Genomic DNA, 23041 nt, shown 5'->3' with positions numbered 1-23041 from the left:
GAATCCCCGAAACACCCGATAAACTCTATACGATGATTGCGCAGCGAATTTTTTTGCAGTAATGTCAAATATCTGTCTATATATCTAACTGTCAATCACTTTGGCGGCTCGGGCTGTGGCGCGACAAAGAAAACGATTGTCGCTGGTCCGTTGCAGCTCCGTTACAGCCGGTCACGATGCGATTTAAAAATAAAATGTAGAACGGATGAGTTGCACGCAACGTATGTAAGAAATTCTAGTCCATCTAGAAAAACTCGCGGCGAATACGTATATTTCCTTTCTCTCTCTCTGTCTGTCTCTCTACCAATTTTCTCTACTTTATATTATATATATTATATATAGCTACACTATACGTACTTTCTATTCTCTTTACATTCTCTTCCCCTTTTTTTCTCTGTAACTTCGTCTGTCTCGCACAGTCAACGGTCATTAAGTGTTCAATATCACGAGAAGCACACGTTAATATAGAACGGCTTTAATATATATATATAAAAAAAAAAAAAAAAAAACAAAGAAAACAGGAAAAAAAAACAGAACGGAAAATCGAACAGACGATTTAAGAAAGACAGAAAAGAGATAGAACAAGAAAAAAGAAAAAAAAATACAATTACCCTGGAATGTCACGTGAAGCTAATGATGTAAAACTGGATGTGTCACCTACTTTCAGACGAGCAATAGAACTCTGGTGCAGAATGTATCTGTGACAGGCAGATCCCCTTCTCAGGATTACTACATGGTTAGTCCGCAAGTCCACTATCATCCGCAAGTTTGCTCATTGTTTGACCGTGTTAAATAATATGATTAACCGTTTCTCTCTATATTTATCTATACATATATATTTTCATCGTCTTTATTTGGTTCCTCTGATATATTCTAACTTTTTTTTTTGCGAACACTTTTTTGATCGATATGTACCATGTACTATGATTTCCTACAAGCAGACCTTTTTTAGTTTGCCTTTTGTGTTCTCTATCTTTCTCTCTCTCTCTCTCTCTCTCTCTCTCTCTCTTTCTTCTACTACTACTTATTACTACTTATCTGTCTCTCTACACACGTCTCACAATGTCTGCATTTTGTTTAACAAGTAAGTGCTTGCGGACTGCGAGTTTCGATTAATATTTTTCGCCCGTGTGCTTATTATATATATACATATATATATTATTACATGCGACACCCGTCTTTGTGGTTGATTCTAAACTATCCTCCACAAATAAAAAAAGAAGACCAGAAAACCGGCAGCCAGTATATATATATATATCGGCGTCGAGCAATTTGCATCGCCATGATTATTGTCACTGCGGCAGCTAATTATATCGCTCCTGATGTATCTTTCTCTTTTTGTTCTTTTTTTTTCCTTTCTGTACCACCACCGCACCAGCCTCTCACTTTCTTTCTCTTTCTGTCTTAGTCTTGTGGATCCTGTGTCGCGTAATACGATCGCACGTGTACGATCCGATCGTATATCGCTTCTCCCAATGTCACCAACTCCTCTGTCCCCTGTATCTCTGTCAAGCGAGACGCTAATGGAGCGCATGTACGGTAAAACACGCCTCCCGTTTACGCGCGACAATGAGAAAAGAAAAAAAAAAAAAGCAGCCAGCCACCGCCCACGTGGATTTGGGAACCGCCACTGGCTGTTGTTGTTCGTTGCCGCGAGAGACATCGATTGATGGCTTTGACGTTCGATGGATATACATTAACGATTACGACCGTTTTGGCTGCCGTCATACGCTTCTCTCGATTGTCTCCCTTTACCTGAATTACTTCTTTCTTTTTTACGTGTCTTCTCTCTATCTTTTCGTTCTCCTCCTCTTTGCCCCTCCCAGTCTCCATTCATCTTTCTGCTCCTCTCCCCGCTCTTTCTCCTCGTTTTTCTTTTCCGCCTCAGTTCCACTAAGATGTTGCATGTACGTGTTTGTGTGCGTTCTTTTTTTTTTTTTTCATTCTTATTTTGGCGCGTTTGGAGGCGCTCGTCAGCTGACTTGGAATCGAACAGCCAAGAGCGAGCCGCACAGCTTTCGGAGTGACGTGATCAGAGATGTACGGCGCTATGAAATAACCGCGGTGTGTGCTACCCGTTTCCTCGATACAACAGCGCTGTTCCCAGAAATGTTAGTTAAGGTTGACTGAGGTTTCGGTGATTCCCAGTCAGAGATGTCTATGTTCTAGCTGCTGCAGGTTCTATCTTCGGGAGGAGACGGAGGATCAGTTGAGCTCCGATTAACGTTAACTAACGTTCCAAGGAACGGCCGAAACCAAAGCACACTGGAACACTGGACAAGTCTCCTTCTTTTTGTTTTGGATCTGTGTTCGCTTTCTTGTGTGAGCATCGTTTTCTTTTTTCTTTCATTTCCGGCGTACGACTCGCTCGGTCGGCCGGCCCTTCTCTACACACACGCCGTGTACATTTGCTTCCCCTTTTTTGTCTTTCTCATTTCTTTTATTTGTTTTTTTAATTACTGCAGTGTGAGCATTGCTGTGATGATTAACACGTGATGTACGATGTTATTACCGTACGTTGTATATCGATGTGCGCGCGTGTGACATGTATTTTTTTTTTTTTTTTTTTCAATTATTGTGCGTATCTTTAACGTGGCACAGTGTGTATGTATATATATATCTGTATATTCAATATATATTGCATTGTGCGTTCTGTACCGATGCGAGGGACAAACACAACTCGCTCGGACACCGAAACGCTCCGCCAAAAAAAAAAGAAAAAAAAACGAAAAGAAAGAAAAGAATTTTTTTCCAACGGCGTTCGTACGGCGAGAGAGCGCGCGCTCGATCGCGCGTTTCTCGAATTCGGCTCGTCGAGTCTTACACTCTACTTTTTCTCGTACATCCCTCTACAGACGGTACATCGAAATTTTCTCTCTACTCCCGCTACTCGAAACCGCGTCAATGATCGTCAGCACACGTGTATCTGCGCTATCAATTCCTCAAAATTTTGAACTCGATTCCAATTTTCTGCGATATTTGCTCGGACGACTGGAGTCGACACCGAATGCGAGTCTTGGTGCTCCATCTATTTTCGATGAGAGTGTCGCTCGATTTTGAGAAAAATTCGCTCAGAGGATATTCACTCCAAGGCAAAAGTTTAGAAATTTTAAAAATTGATATTTTTGAGATTATTTACTCAAATATCCATAACAATGACTGCATTCAGCGGTAAAAGTAGCTTTCCAATTGTTGTAAGATTCTTTAATATATGATTGGTTTTTAAACATTTAACTCTAATAAAGAGTGAAAGATAAAAATCAATCATACTGAAGAATCTTACAATAGAATCTTACAAGCTGCATTTTGTATTTTTAAAAATAATTTTGTAGATTCAATAACTGTTATTGAATATGGAGAAATATTTAAAAAAACGCGTTATTATGGATATTTGAGTAAGTAATCTCAAAAATGGCTGCGTTCAGAAAATGTCTATTTTGCAACTGTTGCAAGTTTTCTTCGCTGAAACAAGACTATTTCTCTAGATCTAAAAGTATACTCCAATCAGGGAAGAAAACTTTCAACAGTAGCGAAATAAACATCTTGCTGAACTCCACTGACACTTTTGAAAAAGTGTTTCCAAACTTTTAGCCCGGAGTATATCTGGATACCTCGAAGTCCAACGAATTTAACGTAGCTTACGTTCAATTAACTTCGCGATATTTATTTTAATATTGCTCGTTTGAGTCGAAAGAAGAATACAAGAATACTGTTTGACCTTTACTAGAACGGGGAAGCCACTATATATAGTGGCACTGAAACATTGTCATATTTTGAGACAAAGAATACAACACTCTAAAAAATATTTCTGTGAATTTAACACCATACGGTGTTTATACATATAATCTTCACTGTATTGGTGTTAATGTTAATATTAATACAAACGTGGTATGGATTGAACACCATGGGTTTTAAATCCGTAGTTGATATAAATACCAGGGATTTTTAATCCACACCATGTTGATGTTAATATTAACCCCAACATGGTGAGAATTATATAAACATTACGTAGCATTCAATCAAAACCGATTTTTCAGAGTGAATGAAATAATGAAATTATAACTAATCTTAAAGAATCTCTCAAGGAAAAGTTATAAAATTTTAAAAATAAATCCCCGCCTTTTGCAAAGGTTAACGGTGATCGAGATGTTAAAAAATAAGCTGCAGCAGTTGTCATATTTTTCGAACTTTCGTCATGAAACGCAACACCTGACTAGCAGCGGTCTTTTCTCATTCGATACGTGTAATATCTCGAATCTCGAATTGCTTGAATGATGCGACACTCAAATCGTGACTGCGATATGTGCACTTTGACATGTTCCACGATTCCAGTCGTGCTCGGTTTTCCTCTTTCGATCTCTCATTCGAAACTCTTTTTCTCTCTGTCTCTCTTTCTTTCTCTTTCTTTCTCTTTCTCTCGCTTGAGAGGGAGAAATCGCCCTTTTTCTGCCTCTGTAGAAGAATTGCAGTGTGAAAAACGGTGAAAAAAAGAGGAAGACGTGCTAAGAAATGAGAGATTCGCGCGTCACATGATAATCTATTCGTCGACACGTGTGCGACACGTACAGGAGGGAAAAGACACAATAAAACATTCTACTCATGCACCTACTCTTTCTCTCTCTCACGTACATACATGTAAACACACATACATATATCACACACGCACAAAATACATTATATTAGAAACGAAAATGGAGAAAACGCGATGGAGATGGTCATTAGCGAACGCCGATGCAATCCGCGGCCAAAAAAAAAAAAAAAAAAAAAAAAAACAGCTGCTAATTGTGCGCGCTGAAAGAAAAAAAAAAGTAGTGTTTTAGCGAAGATGTGGAAACGAAAGCGAGTGCCGAGACTGATGGTTATAATTTGTGGTTTGTTAGCCAGCGGAACCCATTCGAGAGACTGAGGTATAACGGGGCGGCAGTTTTGCCCGCCGCCACACTTATCCTGTCGGAGTACAAACAAGTACGTAGCTCATGTAGATGATCGCCTGCCGTACATATAATACGTTGTTATAATCATCAAAAAACCCGCCAGTACGCGTGTACGCATATTATATTTTACCTTACTACATATAATATCGTTATACACGACGGATCGTCGACGTGCGTAACACACGATGTGCGTGCACGATGGAAACGTCTCGCCGTCTTGATCTCTCCTTCCCTCTCTGTTCAGAAATTTTTCGCATTTGATTTCGGGCGCGGATCGCCCGCGCCGAATGCAAACGGGAACGAGCCTCGACGAGCACAATTCGTTTTAAGTCGTAATCACACTAGAGATTGTACAATTGTGACTGGTGATCGACAATTACTTTTCAATTAGTTAGAGTAAAGCAACTCGATGATTCCTTTGCTCTAATTGGTTAAAAGTAATTGGCAATCACTAATTACAATCGCAAAATCTAGTGTAATTACCGCTTTAAGCTCATTTCTATCAATGTAGATTAAATTTGGTCTCAATTTAATTTATTCCTTATCTTTTGCTAATTTTGAAAACTAAAAGAAGATAAAAAGTAAAATTAAATTAATCTTTCGTCTGCAATGTGGATCTTTTTTAGCACAAGCGAATTTCACTATCAAGTTTCAGTATCAGTCCGAAATAAAGGAGATAAAATTCCAGTTTCTTCTCCAAAAATTATCGAGAAAGCTATTTGATTATGTAGTAGAAAAGTAAGGCTTTACTATATTTTTTTAAAGTTTAGAACGGTAAAAAGAACATAGGCTGTATAAAAAAGATCCAGATTGCAGATGGAGATAGTAAATATAAATCCCCACTGGAGGATTAATCTACTTTCTAAAACTTTTAGAGTGAATTTCTCATTCTGAAAAACGAAACTCAGATCAGTATTTATAGTCGATTCTTATATTTAAAACTGTCTTAAGATGTCATGAACGAATCAGCGAGTCGCATTTTAAGACATTACTTAAGAGAAAGATAAAATGGACTGTAAATACTGGAATACCTTTAAAATTGAAAATTGAATCACTTTTTTTCAAGACTGGTTCAATTTTCATTCTTTAAAGTGAGAGTCCACTCTAAAGAATTTAAAGAATGTATTAGTGGAAACGGACGTAATATTTTAATATTATATCCGATATATAATATTTTAATATTTCGACCCCGGTGACGTGTCGAGGAACGCGTTCCCGGCATGCTGCGGTGGCGCTGGGAGATTCAGCTCTCCGAGATTCTTAGACGCTTTCGAGATTCCCACAGCGATTCCAGATCGCTCTGTGCGGATCGGCCCTGGAAGCCGATCGGTTTCTAGTAACTAGACCGGAGACTCTTGACTCCGATTGATGTAATGATGATTGATGATGATGATGATGACGACGACGACGACGAGGTTCGTCGTGGCGACGACATGGACGGCTCTCCCGTCCTCCCGAGAGGCGCGTCGTCGACCCGCGTTTTTCGGCGGCGATGTCACGACGACGACGATTCGAGATGCACGGATTACTATTACATTGAACGAAGTGTTACGTCACACTAATATGTTTTCTTTGTGTAGCCAGGGGGGTGTGGGTTGCGGTCGGTGGGCCCTCCCCGTCTGTCGGGGACCGCGATATTACCCGGCAGATCCACCGACCTGCCCGTGCTTTCTTTTTCTCAGTAGCATAGTGTCTGAGTGTGCTGTGTGTTTCTGTATCTCCCTGTCCTTTCCCCATCTCCCTTCCCTCGATTCTCCTTCGTGTGTGTAACTGTCGCGATGATTTCGCGTCGAGATCATTCCAGATGTATCAAAATTGTCACTCTCGTATTCTTCCTCGTCTGATCGACCGTACATTTTTCTCCTTTTTTTTTCTTTCTTTTTTTTAAATAGTAATACCAGTTAGATTATTGATTTGTTCGTTCATGGATACGATCATGGATACTAAATCACTGATTTTTATCAACGCGAATGATAACGCTTAAATGCTTACCCCTTCTCCTCTTTCCCAAACGATTTCCAGCGATCAAAAATCTTAGCTTTCTCCGCTTTTACCATTCATTGATCGGTCTCTTCTCTCGATGCGGCAGGAACGCCAGGAAACGGCTTGTGCGTCGATTTTGAACTTTTTTCTAGGTCGGTGGTCGATGTCGTAGTAACCCTCGAGAATTGAGGTAACGTCGTAGATCTCAATGGTGTGCTGTGTTATTAAGTAGGAAGAAGGGTTGCAAACTTGAATGAAGTAGCATTGCTGCATCGTGCGCACCAGTCCTTCTATCACGTGGCGGTATCCTTGATCCTAAATCCGTTTCTATAGTCTATGTAATCACGAGTCAATATACGCTATCAATACAAATATACATGTGAGCCGGAAAACAATCTCTCAGTCGAGCTATTAGCGAAATTGATTGTTGTCTCTATTTCGATAATACATGTTTTATTATTTATTATTGTTACTCGACATTTTACGTGGAATTTTTATTCGCCACGCATAAAATTTTTTGGGAAGATTGACTGATAAATCTAAAACGTCAAAAGGTTTTTTCTCGATTTAACTCTGTGGAGCTAATGGTAAGATTCACTGGATCCACTCAATTATGATCTCTGCCAAAAATGTCAATTACATTTTCTTTATGTTGTACCTGCAAATTTGAATAATTATTAAAATATTTTAATTAATTTAGTATTATTTTTAATACGAGTTGTATCATTTTGGTTCGTTAAAATTAATTTCACTGTAAGTGCCTTTACATGAGTGTGATTTTTTTAATTTTCCGTAAAAGTAACATACTGAACTGCATACATAAAAATAGATTTACACATTTGAATGTATGATATACTCTTTATTAAATTTTTTGGAGTGGAATCTCATTCTAAAGAATGAAAATTGAGTCTTGAAAAAGAGTGGTTCAATTTTCATTCTTTAAAAATAAGATTTCATTCTTTAGAATGATAATTTTATCTAAAAGTTTTAAAGAGTAATATATAATGTTATTTTTATACAGAAAACAAATCACACACACACACATACACATATGTGAAGGCACTTATTACACACTTGGATTTGTAATGTAGTGCTTTTAACTCTCCGTTTGCAATCTGGTTTTTTTTATCCAGTCCAAGTTTTTTAATTCTAGCTTTTAAAAAAAAAACATGAAAAAGTTTAGAGTTACTTTTCAACATCTCTATTATATTATTAAATAAATATTACAAGATATTTTAAAACCTGATTCTGTGTTTTCTTTTATTTCGGAATTTGAGATTAAAATTTTGCACGTACAAAGAAAAGATTGCAGATAGCAGGTTAAAACAAATTAAATGGATCCTAATAGTAACTTTTATAGATTTTGGCATTAGCTCTGGCGGGTTAATATAACACGTTAAAATAACACACTTCACATTAAGGATATTCATGTCTAATTTAATTCTCATTAATTAGTTTCTCTCGAGTAAAGAGGACCATTGTCGATCCAATTTGAAACTCCCGTTACCTTTCTTCTGTTCCCTTTTTGTTAGTGTGTGAGTGTGTGTATGCACGGTTGGCCAATTTATGCATCGATTTTATTTTCTGTTTGCCCGAGATCTAACACCGCCGTTGTTTCGTATCGAGTGCCAACTAGAGGGTTTAACACGTTACACTTATTTGATCTGTGTTGTTGTGAACAAAGAAAAACAAGATAAACGAATCCCCCCAATCGATTATTATAGCGCGATTATTAGCATGCATTGTGACTCCGATCGCGAGAAGAGAGATGCTTCTTCGCGCATCGAGCGTTGGAAAGGTCAGAGCCAGATCGAGCATATTCGAGGCGAAGAGACGCGAAAGAAGAAAAATCTCTCCATAATTTAAATCAGTGATGATCTCATTGAGATTTTTCGCGTTTCTTTTCACTCTAGTTTCTTACATTCCACTTCTTCGAAAGGAACTTTTATTATCTCGAATGTCCTGTCTGATCTGGCGTTGACCACAATTTTTTTCCTCTCTCACGGACACTCGAACGTTTGAAACACGAACAAAACGACCGGAGAGACCGTTTCAATCTGCTCTGAATTGTCTCTCCTAATCTTTAGCAAGAGAACATGTCTGATCACAGCATATGAGACTTGCGTAGTTACGTAGAGAAAACGTTAAGTGTTGAAACCGCACACAGTGTGTCGAAACTGGCTACCATGCGTGAAGCTATTACTACCGCGAAGATTACTTATAATGTAGGAAAAGCAACTGACCCACCCTGTCTCTCTCTCTGTCACGAACGTGCATTATATTCTTAATCTCCGTTAGTGCTCCTTCGCTTTACTAATTGTTATTCGTACTACACCAACATCACCAAAACCACACTATGTCTGTCTCTGTCTGAAGCTTCTGTCTTACCCCTATTATATACTCTATTGACATTCCAAGCCGTAGAGGAGCGGTTACAAGCGTGCGAATGCTTCGGCAAACTCGCTCGCGAACGGTTCAGGACTGTTGCGGACCATTCCTAATTGGGTAACTATTACGAAACTATTTTCGACCCCCGTAATCGCGCGAAGTTCTGCTTCCTTTGGCGTCGAAATGAGTCGCGGAGCGATCGCTGATGAGAGGGTGGCTGTCTGTTGATTTATTTATTTATTTTTTTTTTTTTATGATTATTTTCTATCTATATCGATTGTTATTCAGATGATGATTTACTGAGAAAAAATTCTGGTTAAAAATGGAGGAACCAGAAGATTTTCGATCATATCGATCAGAATTCTGATTATCTTCACTGGAATGGATTCAAGTAGAATATTTAGATTTGTCCATTTTGAACAAAAATTCTAATTAATGCAACCAGACACAATTTTTTTATTGCAGTAAACGAAATGCAACCTGATACAGATCTTGATGACGTAGAGAAAAAGGTATTAGACTAGGTTGCATTTTGCGAATAATTTCAATTATTTTGATTGTATATTTTTTCGATGTATTTTTTTCAAATATGTATGTATCGTCGAGTTAATTGGAACAAAGGTAAGAACAATGATCTTCTAAAAAGTATAGTAATTTACGCAAAAGACTTTCTCTAATGAATATTCTGTTATTTCGTTCTACTTGTGAAATCATTTTCATTGATTTGATTTTAAATGATTTGGTTGAAGTGTTTTATTATTTTTTTTAGAACCATAAATTATAATTAAACCTAGTATTGCTAATTAACATTAACTGATATTCTTAACCTGGAAATAGTCTGATTTTTTTTGACATAAATGATTACGTGATGTCATTATATCCCAATTAAAATCACTATTAACAACATAGATTGTGTCACACAATTATTAACATATATTATTGATTTTCAATTTATTAGTATTTGAGAACATTATAAATATAGATTTAATTACAATTTTCTGAAAAAAAAGTAGAAACCAAACAAATTTTAAACTGGAAAAGCACGTTAAATAGCTTATTATGACAGTATTTTAAAAAAATTAAGATTTTAATTTGTATGGCGCTTTTTTTATTGTGAGTTTTCGACGGAATTGCATATTTAAATAAATAGTTACTAGAGAAAAAAAAAGTTAAACAATATCCAAAACAATATTTTATAACGAAACAAAATTTTTTCACGTCTAGGATATAAAAATATCCCAGGTGGCCATTCCCGAATTAAAATCGGACATTAGTAAGTAAAGAAGAATAAAAGATATTGAAATATTTTTAAATAGTAAGTGGCAATTGACCGAGAAATAACCAACACAAATAAGCGAAGACAGCCATATTTATTTATAATTAAACAAATCTTGGTGTTTAATAATATTTTTGAATGTAACTTACGATTTTCAGTTTAAATTTGATAGAATATGATTTGCTTTGCTCATTTGTATTTTTAATGATCCTTTTGGCCCTATCCGCCATTACTATGAGCCTGTTCTTGTTAGCTGAACTTCTTACACGATTTATCTTTTCTCTTTTTCTTTTGCTCCACGTTGGAAAGAAAAAGAGAAAAGATGAACTGTGCAAGAAGTTGAGTTAAAAAGAACAAATCTCATATCTTATTGTTTCGTTCTCATTTGCGATCGCTCCCGGTCAAACTTAGATCGCAAGGGATAATGACGCTCGTTATTAGCGTCTCTAACACCCTCGAGATGATGAAAGGAGGCTCTGTCATCTACAAGGACGTTCGCGCGTTGTCCGCATTCGGTCGTGTTGGTTCCGATTACGAACTTTATCACGAAACCCCACAAATCGCCGTGCGGTAGGTAGGTACGCATAAAATTGATGTAGATTGCGCATGTGATGACGGTAACTGAGTCCGTATAATTCTAGCTTGCACTATTCGATGGTATAGCGAAATTGTGAGAGAATTTGAAGTCCCTTCGACATACTCTAACAACATTCCTCCCGTTTAGCTCAGTTTACCCCCGATGTTTAACTTACGAATTCGGGTGAAATGCAACCAAGTCGACAGGCGAAGGAACTCATGTCACGGACAAAAAGAAAAAAAGGAGAGATAAACACATTCGCGGTTACTCTAAAAAAATTAAAATTAAAATTAAAAAAAAAACGCACATCTCTGTATAATCATAAAAACACGACTACAGCTACCAGAACAACGACAAGACCAGAAGTACGCCGACACTCAGGGGACACTCAATAAAGTTAAAAGGGGGACATACCGTAACACACCTCTGCGCGAAAAAAAAGAAAAAAAAAACGAATATACGGCGTGCTTGTGTGTTGCTGGCTTGCCTCCTCGCTTCCTGATAGAACGTCCTTCCCTGTTTTTGCAGCTTCGAGTAATCAGAGCGTTCAAGTCGACTCTGGAAGATCTGGAGGAGCGTCGCTCTGTCCATAGTTTACACAGCTTACACAGTATGCGCAGTTCACGCAGCCACACCGGGCCCCGACCACTCTCTGACTTCACATACATTGACGAAGACCCGACAAACACCACCACCACCACCGCGCAGAACGCCGCCTACAACAAGTCCTCTAATAGGAGTGCCGAGCCGATGATGAGTCAGGATTACGAGACAAACTACAAAGGATCCGCCAGGATGCAACAGTCCCTCAACAGCCCCGCCTCACCGTTGTTGCTGAGCGTGACCGGGCCGGCCAACGCGTACAATCATCATTACACCATCACCAATACCATCACCGACAATAGATCCCCCTCTAGTAACGCCCCTAATCAACCCTTGAGTCCCAACCACATGGCGCCGATGAGCAGCAATAGAGACAACACTGGGAATTCCCTGCTTCTGAGTTCCAACAACTTGGTTCTACCGGAGCTGACCAAGCTCGTGCACGAGACCAGCATCTAAAGACTTTCTCTCTCTTCTCTATGTATCGTCTCATTCCACAGCCTCCTTCCATCCTTTTCCATATTCTTTGTTCATCGTCTATTTGCGACTTAGAGCTTTATCATTTAACTTCATTCCCGTTGCCGTTTCTTGCTGTCTGTTTGTCCTTTAATTTGATATCCCTTATTTCATTTCCTTCGCCCGTCATTCTTCTCTCCCTCTACTGTGTAGAGGGACTTGTAAATACATATTCTATCCCTGTAATCTCTCGCCCTCATATGCATCGTGAGATCTCGCTCGATCTTGCGACCTCGTCTCATTCGATCGATAAAGCGAGGGTATCATTGTTCACATAAATGATATCGACACACTCTCGTTTCACGCGTTCCCTCTATTTCTTCTCTACACTTTCAAGATACGTCATCATTTATCTCTCTTTCCGGGAGCGTACTTACCGAACGATCTTGCTCGTTTCGGTCGCCGAGTTCTCTGTCCCCCTTGATTCTTTCTCTCTTCCGTCGTCCCTTTCTGCATCTCCGATAAAAAATTTTTTTACCACTCGCTCAATGGGGACGGCGGACCTGATCTGATCTCAAAGGGGTCGAAACGCGCCAATTTGGAGGATAATGCCTACACACACGAACAAAGCGCGACATTCGCAAATCACGTACTCTCGCTAAAATCGAGAATGCTGTACTAAGTACTTAAAACGGACGAGACTGCGGTCGGTGAGGAAGCAAGGAAGAAATGGTTGCCAAAATGGAGAGGGATTTTGCCCCGCGAATATCGCGACGGTTTGCGAATGGCACGTTTTCGTGCATGGGCTGTACACTATATCAGATGATATACAGGGGTCCCGCTTTCTACTGCTTTTTTCCCATACCCCGACTCTGTGTTCATTGGTGAAAGTACTATTTTCGCATTTTAGGGTAACGTTCCGGAGTTCCATCGTTCATTGAATGACGATGATACGGGCTGCGACGCGATTATCTGCTATAAAAAAAATAAAAACGAAATATAATTTCGATATATCACTTTGCCGCGTAACTTGCGAAATACTTCCAAACATTCCCGAAAACAGTCCATTAATTAATTATGCCATGATGTTTAATTAAATACATTTTTTATTACGTTATTTGACAAGAGATTTTCGTCTCAAGTATTGTATTTAACACTAGAAGTAGCAACGTTTTTTATTTAGTAAAAGACTAAGCGAATAAACGGTTATAAAAATAAAGAAAGTGATAAAAACGAAATATTTCGGTATAAAGGATACAATTATTGAAAAGTTCGAAAATTTTAGAATACTAACTTTTACATAAGAAATATAAATATCAGTGTAAAAGAGATCTAGTCAATAATGCAGTTAATAGAAATAGAAACGTTTCCAAATGCCACTACAAGATATTAGTAAACGGGATTAATTTTTCTAAGAGTTTTTCTAAATAAAAATTTTGTATATGTTTCGTTGAATCGGCAACAAATAGCAAGCTGCCGCAGCCCGTGTAAAGTCTGATATTATATATTAAACGACCAAATTGATTATCTCGGAGAGATGACGATGTCCGTACATGAAAATAGTATTTTATCCGTATACTTGACAAACGTAGACAGCGCTTAAGTGCTTGTCCGCTTATAAACCGACCTCGTACAACCGTTTACTTATTTATCCATCTACCTATTTTTACTACTGACTAATAATTGGTGATATAATAAAATTACAAAAAATTAGCCCTACTTAACTCTTTATGTATTATAGTGTATTTTTTTTACAGAAAAAAATTCTATAAAATAAAAAATGTGTATTTTCTCTCTTATCTACAAAAAAAAAACTATTTTTAATTGAACAATAAAAGTCTTATTAAAAAATTAGATTATGTATCCCATAAATATATCAAAAATAACTTTTTCTACATTGTGTGTGACTGAAAAAAGTATCCGATATCCTAAAAATCAATTTGTATGTAGTATTTCAGGAAGTCTTTTTACACTTGTGTTCGCCAATTTGACGGTCAGCAGTGATCACCCCCGTCATTCGTTTGCTTGCCTATTTGGGATTGAATGTGAATGTCTGTTCGTTTGATGACTGCGTGATGTGACCGATGACGATCCAATGGATTATCGAGGACGACAATGATGACGCTACCGGTGACAATCTACCTCGACAGAGATAAATTCTCGCGAATTAACACTTCTAACTGCCCTTCGCGAGTGCGACTAACAAAGAAGAGAAATTATCTTCCGCCCTCGTTCGGGGGATAAAAGACGCGCGTTTCGGCGCCGCTTCGAACGATAGTAATCGCTCGTTCGCGGTCGACAATCGAAAGGTATCCGAGAAGGTCCACTTACCACGAATCTTCTCGCGTATATGCGACGTCAGGAAACGTATACGCGACTCGAGGCTGAATGTACTTACATCTTCACCATCACGCCTCGATCTCTTCTCTATCTTCACAACTTCATCAACCGTCACTCTCGTGAGCGGGCCTGGTTCTACGTGTCGCTGGTCAAGCAGAAAATCAAGAATAATTAGCAAGTTGAAGCCGAAACGAAATGCAAGATACTCAAAAAGTATATTTTTCATAAATTTCGATTTAAAAAAACGCCCAATTTTAATCGCACAGTTAATTTTTATAAAGATTCTTTTACTATTCTCCTTAAACTTATAAATTTCGGAAATATTATTTTTTTATTACTTTAATATATCTTACAGAAAATTTCAGAAATATTAGATTTTAATAAACTATCCTTAATTTATAGCTTCTAAGTGTGCCATTAAGAAAATGAATGTTTTAAAGAGGAGTAACTAATTATTTCTAATGTTTGTCTATTAAAAAAAAAAAAATAAGTTCAACTAGACGTATGATCCCCAAGTAGGCCGCGTCACAGTACATCCGGCCCCGCCTCGAATCCTCTCTTCTCGGCGTGTCTCCCTCGCGTTCTGTGAAAACATTCATTCATCCCCTCTGTTTCTTTCTCTTTTTCTCTTGTCTATGTCTCTTCTTGTCTATTTCGAAGAACCGAATTCCGTCGGCGATTCTGGCGGATATAGGGCCTCAATTTCTTTCTTTCTATCCTTTTCTCTTTCTCTTTCTCTCTCGACTGCCCGAGACGAATCGCGGGGGCTCAGAGTGTTGGGAATCGTCGTCCGACAGAGAATCCCGTCCCCACTTTCTCGTTCGAGTGAAAAAGAAGAAATAAGAGAAATATAAGTAAGAGGAAAAAAAAGTTATTTAGCTGAACGTATGATGAGAAAAATAATGATGTGACCGGGAACTATATACATAGGACGGTTCGTTACCAATATTCTTCTTTGCCGAGCGACAGCGTCGAGTGTGATCGAGCGGCGAATAAATATATACGCGACAACAACGTACGACGATGTCGTTACGGACGGAGAGATGGAGGAGCATTCTCGCTCTTGATATTGTAATGTAAGTTAATTTAATTTTACTCAACTCGTCGCGCGCGCTTCTCTTTTTATTTATAAATCTTGTAACTTAAAGTCGAGGGAGTCCCTGTGCCGGGGAAGGAGCTGCGAGCGCGCCTTCCTTAATGAACGCGTCGACCGAAATTCGTCGTCGATCGGCATTCCAGGGAATCGCCACCGCCGTGAGTTTTCGTGGCCCCGGGATGATGTTCAAGCAGAGCACACAAATCACCGCGGGTGCTTTCCAATTGTAAAATCACTGGACACTTTCGTGTACACCTTCACGGAAAAAAAAGATTTGTTGAAACAACTAAAAACTTTACTGATTCAGCAAATCTACAGCTGTAATATACGGACTGCTAGTTTTCTATGTTAAATAATAAAATTGTACAGTTGAATAAAATTGAGTATTATATTTGTTGTAATAGTATAGCAAATTTGTTAATATAATAAGCTTATAATAAGCTGAATCACCTAAATCTATTTTTTTCCGTGTTGCGTTCCAATTGCCGATAATCGTCGAAATAACACTACACATCCGTACTCAGCCCGAAAGCTATTAGTCGGCTGTGTAAGCTTATGTTTTTAGTGACAATCAATAGTGACAACGTTATTAATTGCGACTATAAATAAAGTTGAGTGGCCGGCTTTTACTTTTTTCCATTCAATGCGGAAAAAGCTACATTTAATTTAACTCTATTCAAAACGTTGCACAGCGTATACATTTTGTTCCAATTGAGTCGCTACACTTTGTGCATTCCTGTATACATTCATGTTAAGATATGACAAGAAATTCGAAAGCACTCCATGATATTAACATAACGTCAAAATGGTTTCAAAATGATTACTAAAAGTCAATCATTTACGATTTATTTTAATGTCACTTTGACGTTATCAGGACTTGCTCTGCTTGGATGGAAATCGACGCACAATCACGATAGGCTTAAATTCCGACGCTATTTTATTATTTTGCTCTTTTAATCGTTACAACGCGATGCGAGATGTATTTTCCCTTGTCATAGCAGCGTTGGAAAATTCGAGCCGACAGAATTTATGTCGGTTCTGATTTCTGCTGGTTCTCCACGTTCCATTTTCCCGCGAAGAGGGAGTATCCCTCGTCCAGAATGAAGGAATGTACTTAAATTGTCGGATCTCGTTATCTACGTTATTTATCCCACTATTGTTCCTTTCTTCGGCTTTATCCGTTTCTTTGACCGTGTCTTCCTCGAAACGTCGAGGCCGGAACTCAAAGATCGGAAAAATTTACTTTACAAGTGTTATTTATTCTACGTGATAAGGTAAATTGACAGTAGGATAATTGTAGCTACGCAGGATTTTCCAATGACAACAGTAAAAATTCTCTATTTTCTATTTTTAATTTAATATTCATTAAAAATTTTGACTAATTTACTGTAACATTCATTATTAATTTTAACGTTGGAAATTACATCGCGGTGTCGCGATTATCCCAGTGTCACGATTATTCCTATCTTCTTCTCCTTCTCTCCAGCCTCTCGTTCGAGGATCGACGAGATACGCGAGATTCGATCGTCGGAAGATGGAACGTGGTCACCGAGGATCCTTCCCTTTTTTTTTCTTTTTTGTAACCAGTCACTTAAATCAAGAACGGTTTTTTTTTTTTTTTTTTTTTTTTTTACTAATTGTTGATTTTAAATGTGTGCTACTGCCAGCGCGTTAACCCACGTCAAGAAGGATAAAATAAAGATGCAAAAAATACAAATATAAGAACTAGAAGGAGCTGTGAAAAAGAAACTTAGTCGTTAGGTCTTCTCCTGGTTGCGACGTTTTCGACTGCCCCTGTATAACGCGACATAAGGGTCCTCCCGCTGAGCAGACATGAATATCGAGAAATCTGATCGAGCTGATCTGATAATCATCATCCGCGCAATGAAACTGAGTTTAAGAGCTACGCACCGTATAGTACAATTAACATAAGCTTATAAAGACACGATTGATTGCTCGGAAACGAAATAGTACTTGGAAGTAATCCGGAAATAGTTGAACGATCAATCTTTAATCAATACAGTCGAGATTCAAATATGATATTTGGTAATGAAATCACTTTGACTATGATCTTTGAGGGAAAAGATAAAAAATTGTCCAATATAATAAGATATACTTGGATAGAAAGAATGGTTTCGCTAAAGTTTAAAAATTTAATTAGATACAAATCTAAAAATAATTTTGTATCATCAAACTAAACATGTAGAAACTTAAGCGTTACTGACAATGTTACAAAAGATTTTAACATTTTAATAATCAATTTGAGCGTCTCACATAATTATTTTAATAATCAAAATAAAATTATTTTTAGATCTATATTTCTAAAAATAAAATTATTTTCAAATTTATATCTAAATTTTTAGGTATACTTCAGCAAAATTATTCATTCCGTTTAGATTTAAAACGATGGGACTTTATTCGAGTTGTTAAAATTTGAGAAGGATTGGAAATGTTGCTTTTAGTACAGTTTCAGAAATAATTTTCGGACGCATCGGCGGGTGGTCCTTATGACGTGGGTGCATATCGAATCTTGGTGCATGCCACTCTACAATTACTTCAATAGCATCGAGTTAGAGTTCCGTTCGCTCTTATAGTCACGTGAGGTCCGTATTACGTTTCTCGTTCCAACAGCTTGTCGCGCGCGTGCTAATCAGCTGCTTGAAGATTAGGGGAACCCTAGAAGGGACTTGATAAACCCATAAATATTTTAATTCTACCTGACTTATCCACTAATTTCCTACCATCTAGAAATGGCAAGAGTTTTTTGAAACTTTTTATTTTTTATCTTATCTATAAATTGTTCTATGTGTCCTTTTTTTAAGTACCTGCGGATATATAATTAAGTTAAAAATAATTCTATATGATTTATCCAACAGATTTCGTAATTTCCTATTATCTAAATTTCCTATTTTAAGATTCCCTAAAACTTTAATTTTTATTTTTTTGTTATTTAAATTCTTTGCTTTATGTGACCCTTTCTAAAAAATAATTCACTATGGATCATCTAATTGAGTTAAAAATAATTTTTAATTTTTTGGTCTAATGGATTTTGCAATTTTTTATTACCTAGAAATTTCGACATTTTTGGAAGCTTTAACTCTCTTTTTTTATCCAATATTCTGTTTTACGTAATTATTCTTTTTAAATTTAATGTCTACAATTCATTATAGACACCTAATTAAAAATAACAAAAGCACGAATTAACTTCTTTTTTTAATGGAAGTACAAAAGTAATGTGTTCGACAAAAGATTCATTCACGACAAACGTAACATGGGCCTTACAAGGACAAAACGCGCCACAAAGCGACGCAATCTGTGTATTTGAACAGTCTGCCGGTTCTACTTCCGACGAGATCTTGCGGACCTCCGACGTAATGGCTGCGTTCAGCAAAAAAAGCTTTTTGCAATTGTTACAAAATTCTTTAATGATTGGTTTTTCCCTTAGTTTCTCACTAGATCTAATCTCTATAATACACACTTCCAAGGGATGTTCTTGCAGACGTCCTACGGACATTCTACGTTCTAAGGTTGTTCCCAGAACGTCCTTCATGATAAAGTGTGCTGTATGAGACATGTATAAACCAATCATATTAAAGAATCTTACAATAGTTGCAAAGTTGCTTTTTCTGCTTAAACGCAGTCATTGTCGGTTTCCTTTCGGCCGGTGTGATAACGAAGAATCTCATTCACAATTGGCGTCGCTTCGCGTGCGAATGCGTTAATCCGTACGTGTCACGGCTCGCGATAAGACACGCACGCGTCTTGTAAAACTTATAGTAGGTCCGCACTATAGGCTGTGGGTCTGTATCAAATATCGCGATTTGTAGTAAACGAGAGAAGACATTCTGGTTTTTAATATCGACGCATTATATTAGTCTGTTATCGATGAACTCTAAGAGAGAGCAGATATATATATGTATGTATGTATATACATATATATATATATATATATAATATATAATATATTATAAATATGTATAGTTGAATATCAATTTAACGATATGCATAGGGAATATATATATTATTATTACTATTATTAATTATTATTATTGTTATATAAAATAAAGTTTAAGACAACGTTAATCAAATAACAAGTCCGATAAAAGGAGACCAGCGGAGAGGGTGATATCTGCGAATTTCTCTTGTACACCTAGTTCGCTTTCTTCCTCATTCTCCCTTCCCCCTCCCCTCTCCAGTCTTTCCCTTTTCTTATATTGTTATCGTTTACCACCCCCTCCGCTTCTAAAAGCAGGCGAAGTACATCGAGCTGCATCTTCGATGAATCGTACGAATCGCTTTTAGTCTCTCCTGCGCGACGCCGATGAAAAGAGGTGATAAATAAAAAAGAGTAAGAAGAAAAGATACGAATACGGTGATTCTGAAATGCGAAATAGGAAAATGGAAGAGAAGGGAAAGAGAATAAAACGTGTGTATGCGAGATAAGGGACCGCAGGCCACTGGTCCCGTGAAAACTTTTTCTCTCTCGATTCATAGTTACTTTATTCACGAAAAACAAGAAAGCTGCACAATGATCGATGATGGTCAATAAAACGATAAATCTTTTCCACGCTTGGCTTGTTGCTGAATCAATCTCTCTCTCTCTTTCTCTCTCTCTCTCTCTCTCTCTCTCTCTCTCTCTCTGTCTCACTTTATCTGTTTCTGTCTCTTTCTGATTTTCGTGATCCAAACTGATTTATCGAATCATTCCCCATCTTTCTCCTCTTTTTACTTCGCGATTTAATCCTCCTTCCATTCGATCGTCGAAACGTCTCCGTTTTGACGATTCGTTCTCAGCATCTCCGGACGACGCATGCTCCTTTTCCGATCGACCGTTTTTGACGTTTAGGTCAGCTGGAAAATATAGCGATCGAAAAAGTACTATCGACTTCGACCGTGAAGAGAATCTCCAATATAGTTTCATATCTTCGGGATAGGACGTTCGATTAATTTGCGCGACGTGCATCGCTGTGCAGATAAAGATCTCTTCATGTGAGATCATGGAGACCATCTATCTATTATTCTATGTATCTATTATTGATCCGCGTCAGTGACATACGTGAAATAGATACAATAGAACGTCACAGTCGAGTGCGATCCACGTCGAGCCTTCGATCGATCGACCAATTCGGCGATCTCTATTACTCTTCACATCTCCAACAATATCTCTGCTAATTCTCTCTTTCTCTCTCTTTCAATCTATACACCACACTATGACTATTATATACGCACACTGATCTTCTTAATGATGCCTCTCATTGACGTATCTAATGCACAATGACGGGTAACGACGGAGATAATAATTTTTTTTTTCATTATCATTATGTGACTTCCTATTTTTTCGTTGCTTTCTATTGTAATCTAAGACGCTCGTCGAAATGCAATGTCTTCGGATCGGAATTGGATTGTCCATTTCTTATTTTTTAAGTTTCATACGAAATGCAATAGACTGAAATTTTATTCAGAGAATTAATAATTAATAATTAAATAATAATTTTTTATGTTATGATTAATTACGATCTTTGTGGGAATTAAATTTTGACGCTTTCTAAGTAATTTAATATGAATTAATGTACGGATTGCGAGAATCGGATCTAAATGGTTTCAGTTTTGCGCAATGTATTTTAACAAATCGTCTATTGTTGCGGATCCTGTCGCCTGATTTCGATGGAATATTCAATGAATAAATTATCGATCTTCTACTCTGAACGATCACGCAACAACTAACTTTGTGCACATCTTTTCTTCGTAATTCCATCTACTTACGGACTTATACCGACTCTCTGTATATCTCTCTACGCTTGTCTATCTATACATTGATTCACTTTGGCACGGCACTCTCGCTCATACTTTGTTCCCTTATCACCGAGACCGAATTACACCGACAAAACTTTAAAAATTTATCCCGAGTCGACGATTTTCTCTCTATATTTCCATCCAGATTATAGATTCTATCCGTAGCGTAGTTTAGAAAAAGAGGTGAATGAGAGATGGTGATTGGATCGATCAAGGATTTACACGCCAATATTCTGACATTTGTCTCTCATCCCATTTATCGTAATTATTTCAAAATATAATTGTCGCGTGCAATGAACGTCACGCAAAATATAAAATATGTGATTCTTTTTTAAATAGATATAAAATTATCTATAAATTTGTTGGTCTTATTATTTTTAAGAACTTATTAATTAAGAAGGTGAGCTAATAGCCATCTGAAAAAGTTAATTCATATCAATTGTTATTAGTATCAATTAGTATTATTCAAATAGTAATTATTAATTGTTAAGCAATACGAACAACATTATTAGCGAAATACAGAGTATCGCAATGGAATTCTTAAACAATGGTATTGATGCAATCGGCTCCAATTCAGCTTTCAGTCGAACGGATTCGATGTGCGGTTTAATGCTAAAAGGAAGAAAGAAAGTCATTCAACATAATTACCTACCATACCTATGATACTCAATGCAATCTAATTTACGTCATGTGAAAAAAATTAAAAATTGCGAATCGCGAATTTTAACGGAAGCCCTTCAGAAATATCGGGGATGTCTCACTGACGACGCGTTTCCGAGCGAGGAGAGTCCTAACACCGGTGAGAGGACGCGACACCACAATCAATCAAATCCGACTACTCTCACAGCCACACTGATTACTTACGCAAACATCAGCATTTCAATGAGACAAACCGTCAAGAATGTGTCACCCTTAACCCTCAAGCTCGCGTTCCGCGTGAGAAACAAACTGTGCGAGGACTTTGCGTTGATCCTTAACAGGTACGATGGAAAATATTGGTAGGGAAAAATTCAACAAAATGAAGTTAACTGTGAAAAAATAGGATGTAAAATTTAACATTTTTGTGATAAAGGAGGAAAACAAATTTTAATTTTGAAACTTACAACTACCGGCGATAAGTATTTTATTTATAATTAATTGCGAATATTATATACGAGATGTAATATTTATTTTAATTACAACTATAGACTTAGTTCTCTCTTGCAGCATAATATTTGTTACGACAAACTATGTAAAAGTATGCAGAATATAATTTAATATTATATTCGATTGTGAAAGAATAAAAATGACCAACAATGAAATTTTTTCCATCGTACCACTTAAGATTATACTTCAGCAATATTAAAAACAATTTATACATATTGGATAGAAAATAATGAGAGTTCACAAAAGATTTCTGAAATTTCTATTTAATTATAATAGTTAATAATATAATAATAAATTAATATATCCTGCAAAAAGATTATTAATACGCGTGCAATATTAGCGTAAGAATTAATTATTCATGAGAAAGACAGAGAGCGAGAAAGAGAGAGAGAGAGAGAGAGAGGGAGAAAGAACTAAGATACTTGAATTATTTTAGTGTACATATCCTA

General features: G+C 37.2%; 1 protein-coding gene and 1 long non-coding RNA gene across 18 annotated transcripts in view; one reads left to right on the top strand and one right to left on the bottom strand.

The window, feature by feature from the left end:
• Window positions 1-23041, top strand: part of LOC108757099 (plasma membrane calcium-transporting ATPase 2) — a 105884-nt gene that overhangs the window by 71477 nt on the left and 11366 nt on the right. For 10 of the 17 annotated variants that reach the window (XM_018501442.1, XM_018501439.1, XM_018501438.1 and 7 more), the window contains one exon: window positions 11687-13411. The exons of 4 other annotated variants lie outside the window; for them this stretch is intronic. In XM_018501442.1, coding sequence (XP_018356944.1) covers window positions 11687-12220 — 534 coding nt within the window. In that variant the 3' untranslated portion in view covers window positions 12221-13411. Of the gene's footprint in view, window positions 1-667; window positions 737-4880; window positions 4966-11686; window positions 13412-23041 lie in introns of those variants that run through there. 3 more of the 17 variants (XR_001939883.1, XR_001939882.1, XM_018501444.1) reach the window with 3 other exon arrangements.
• Window positions 3440-23041, bottom strand: part of LOC108757104 — a 20243-nt gene continuing 641 nt past the window's right edge. The window contains exons 2-3 of the long non-coding RNA XR_001939884.1: window positions 14022-14031; window positions 3440-3517 (exon numbers count right to left, since the gene is read on the bottom strand). This is a non-coding gene — a long non-coding RNA (uncharacterized LOC108757104). The remainder of the gene's footprint in view (window positions 3518-14021; window positions 14032-23041) is intronic.

This window comes from Trachymyrmex septentrionalis, unplaced genomic scaffold (genome assembly GCF_001594115.1).
Source record: "Trachymyrmex septentrionalis isolate Tsep2-gDNA-1 unplaced genomic scaffold, Tsep1.0 scaffold132, whole genome shotgun sequence".
NCBI classification, from domain to species: domain Eukaryota; kingdom Metazoa; phylum Arthropoda; class Insecta; order Hymenoptera; family Formicidae; genus Trachymyrmex; species Trachymyrmex septentrionalis.
This window is presented reverse-complemented; position numbering and strand designations above follow the sequence as displayed.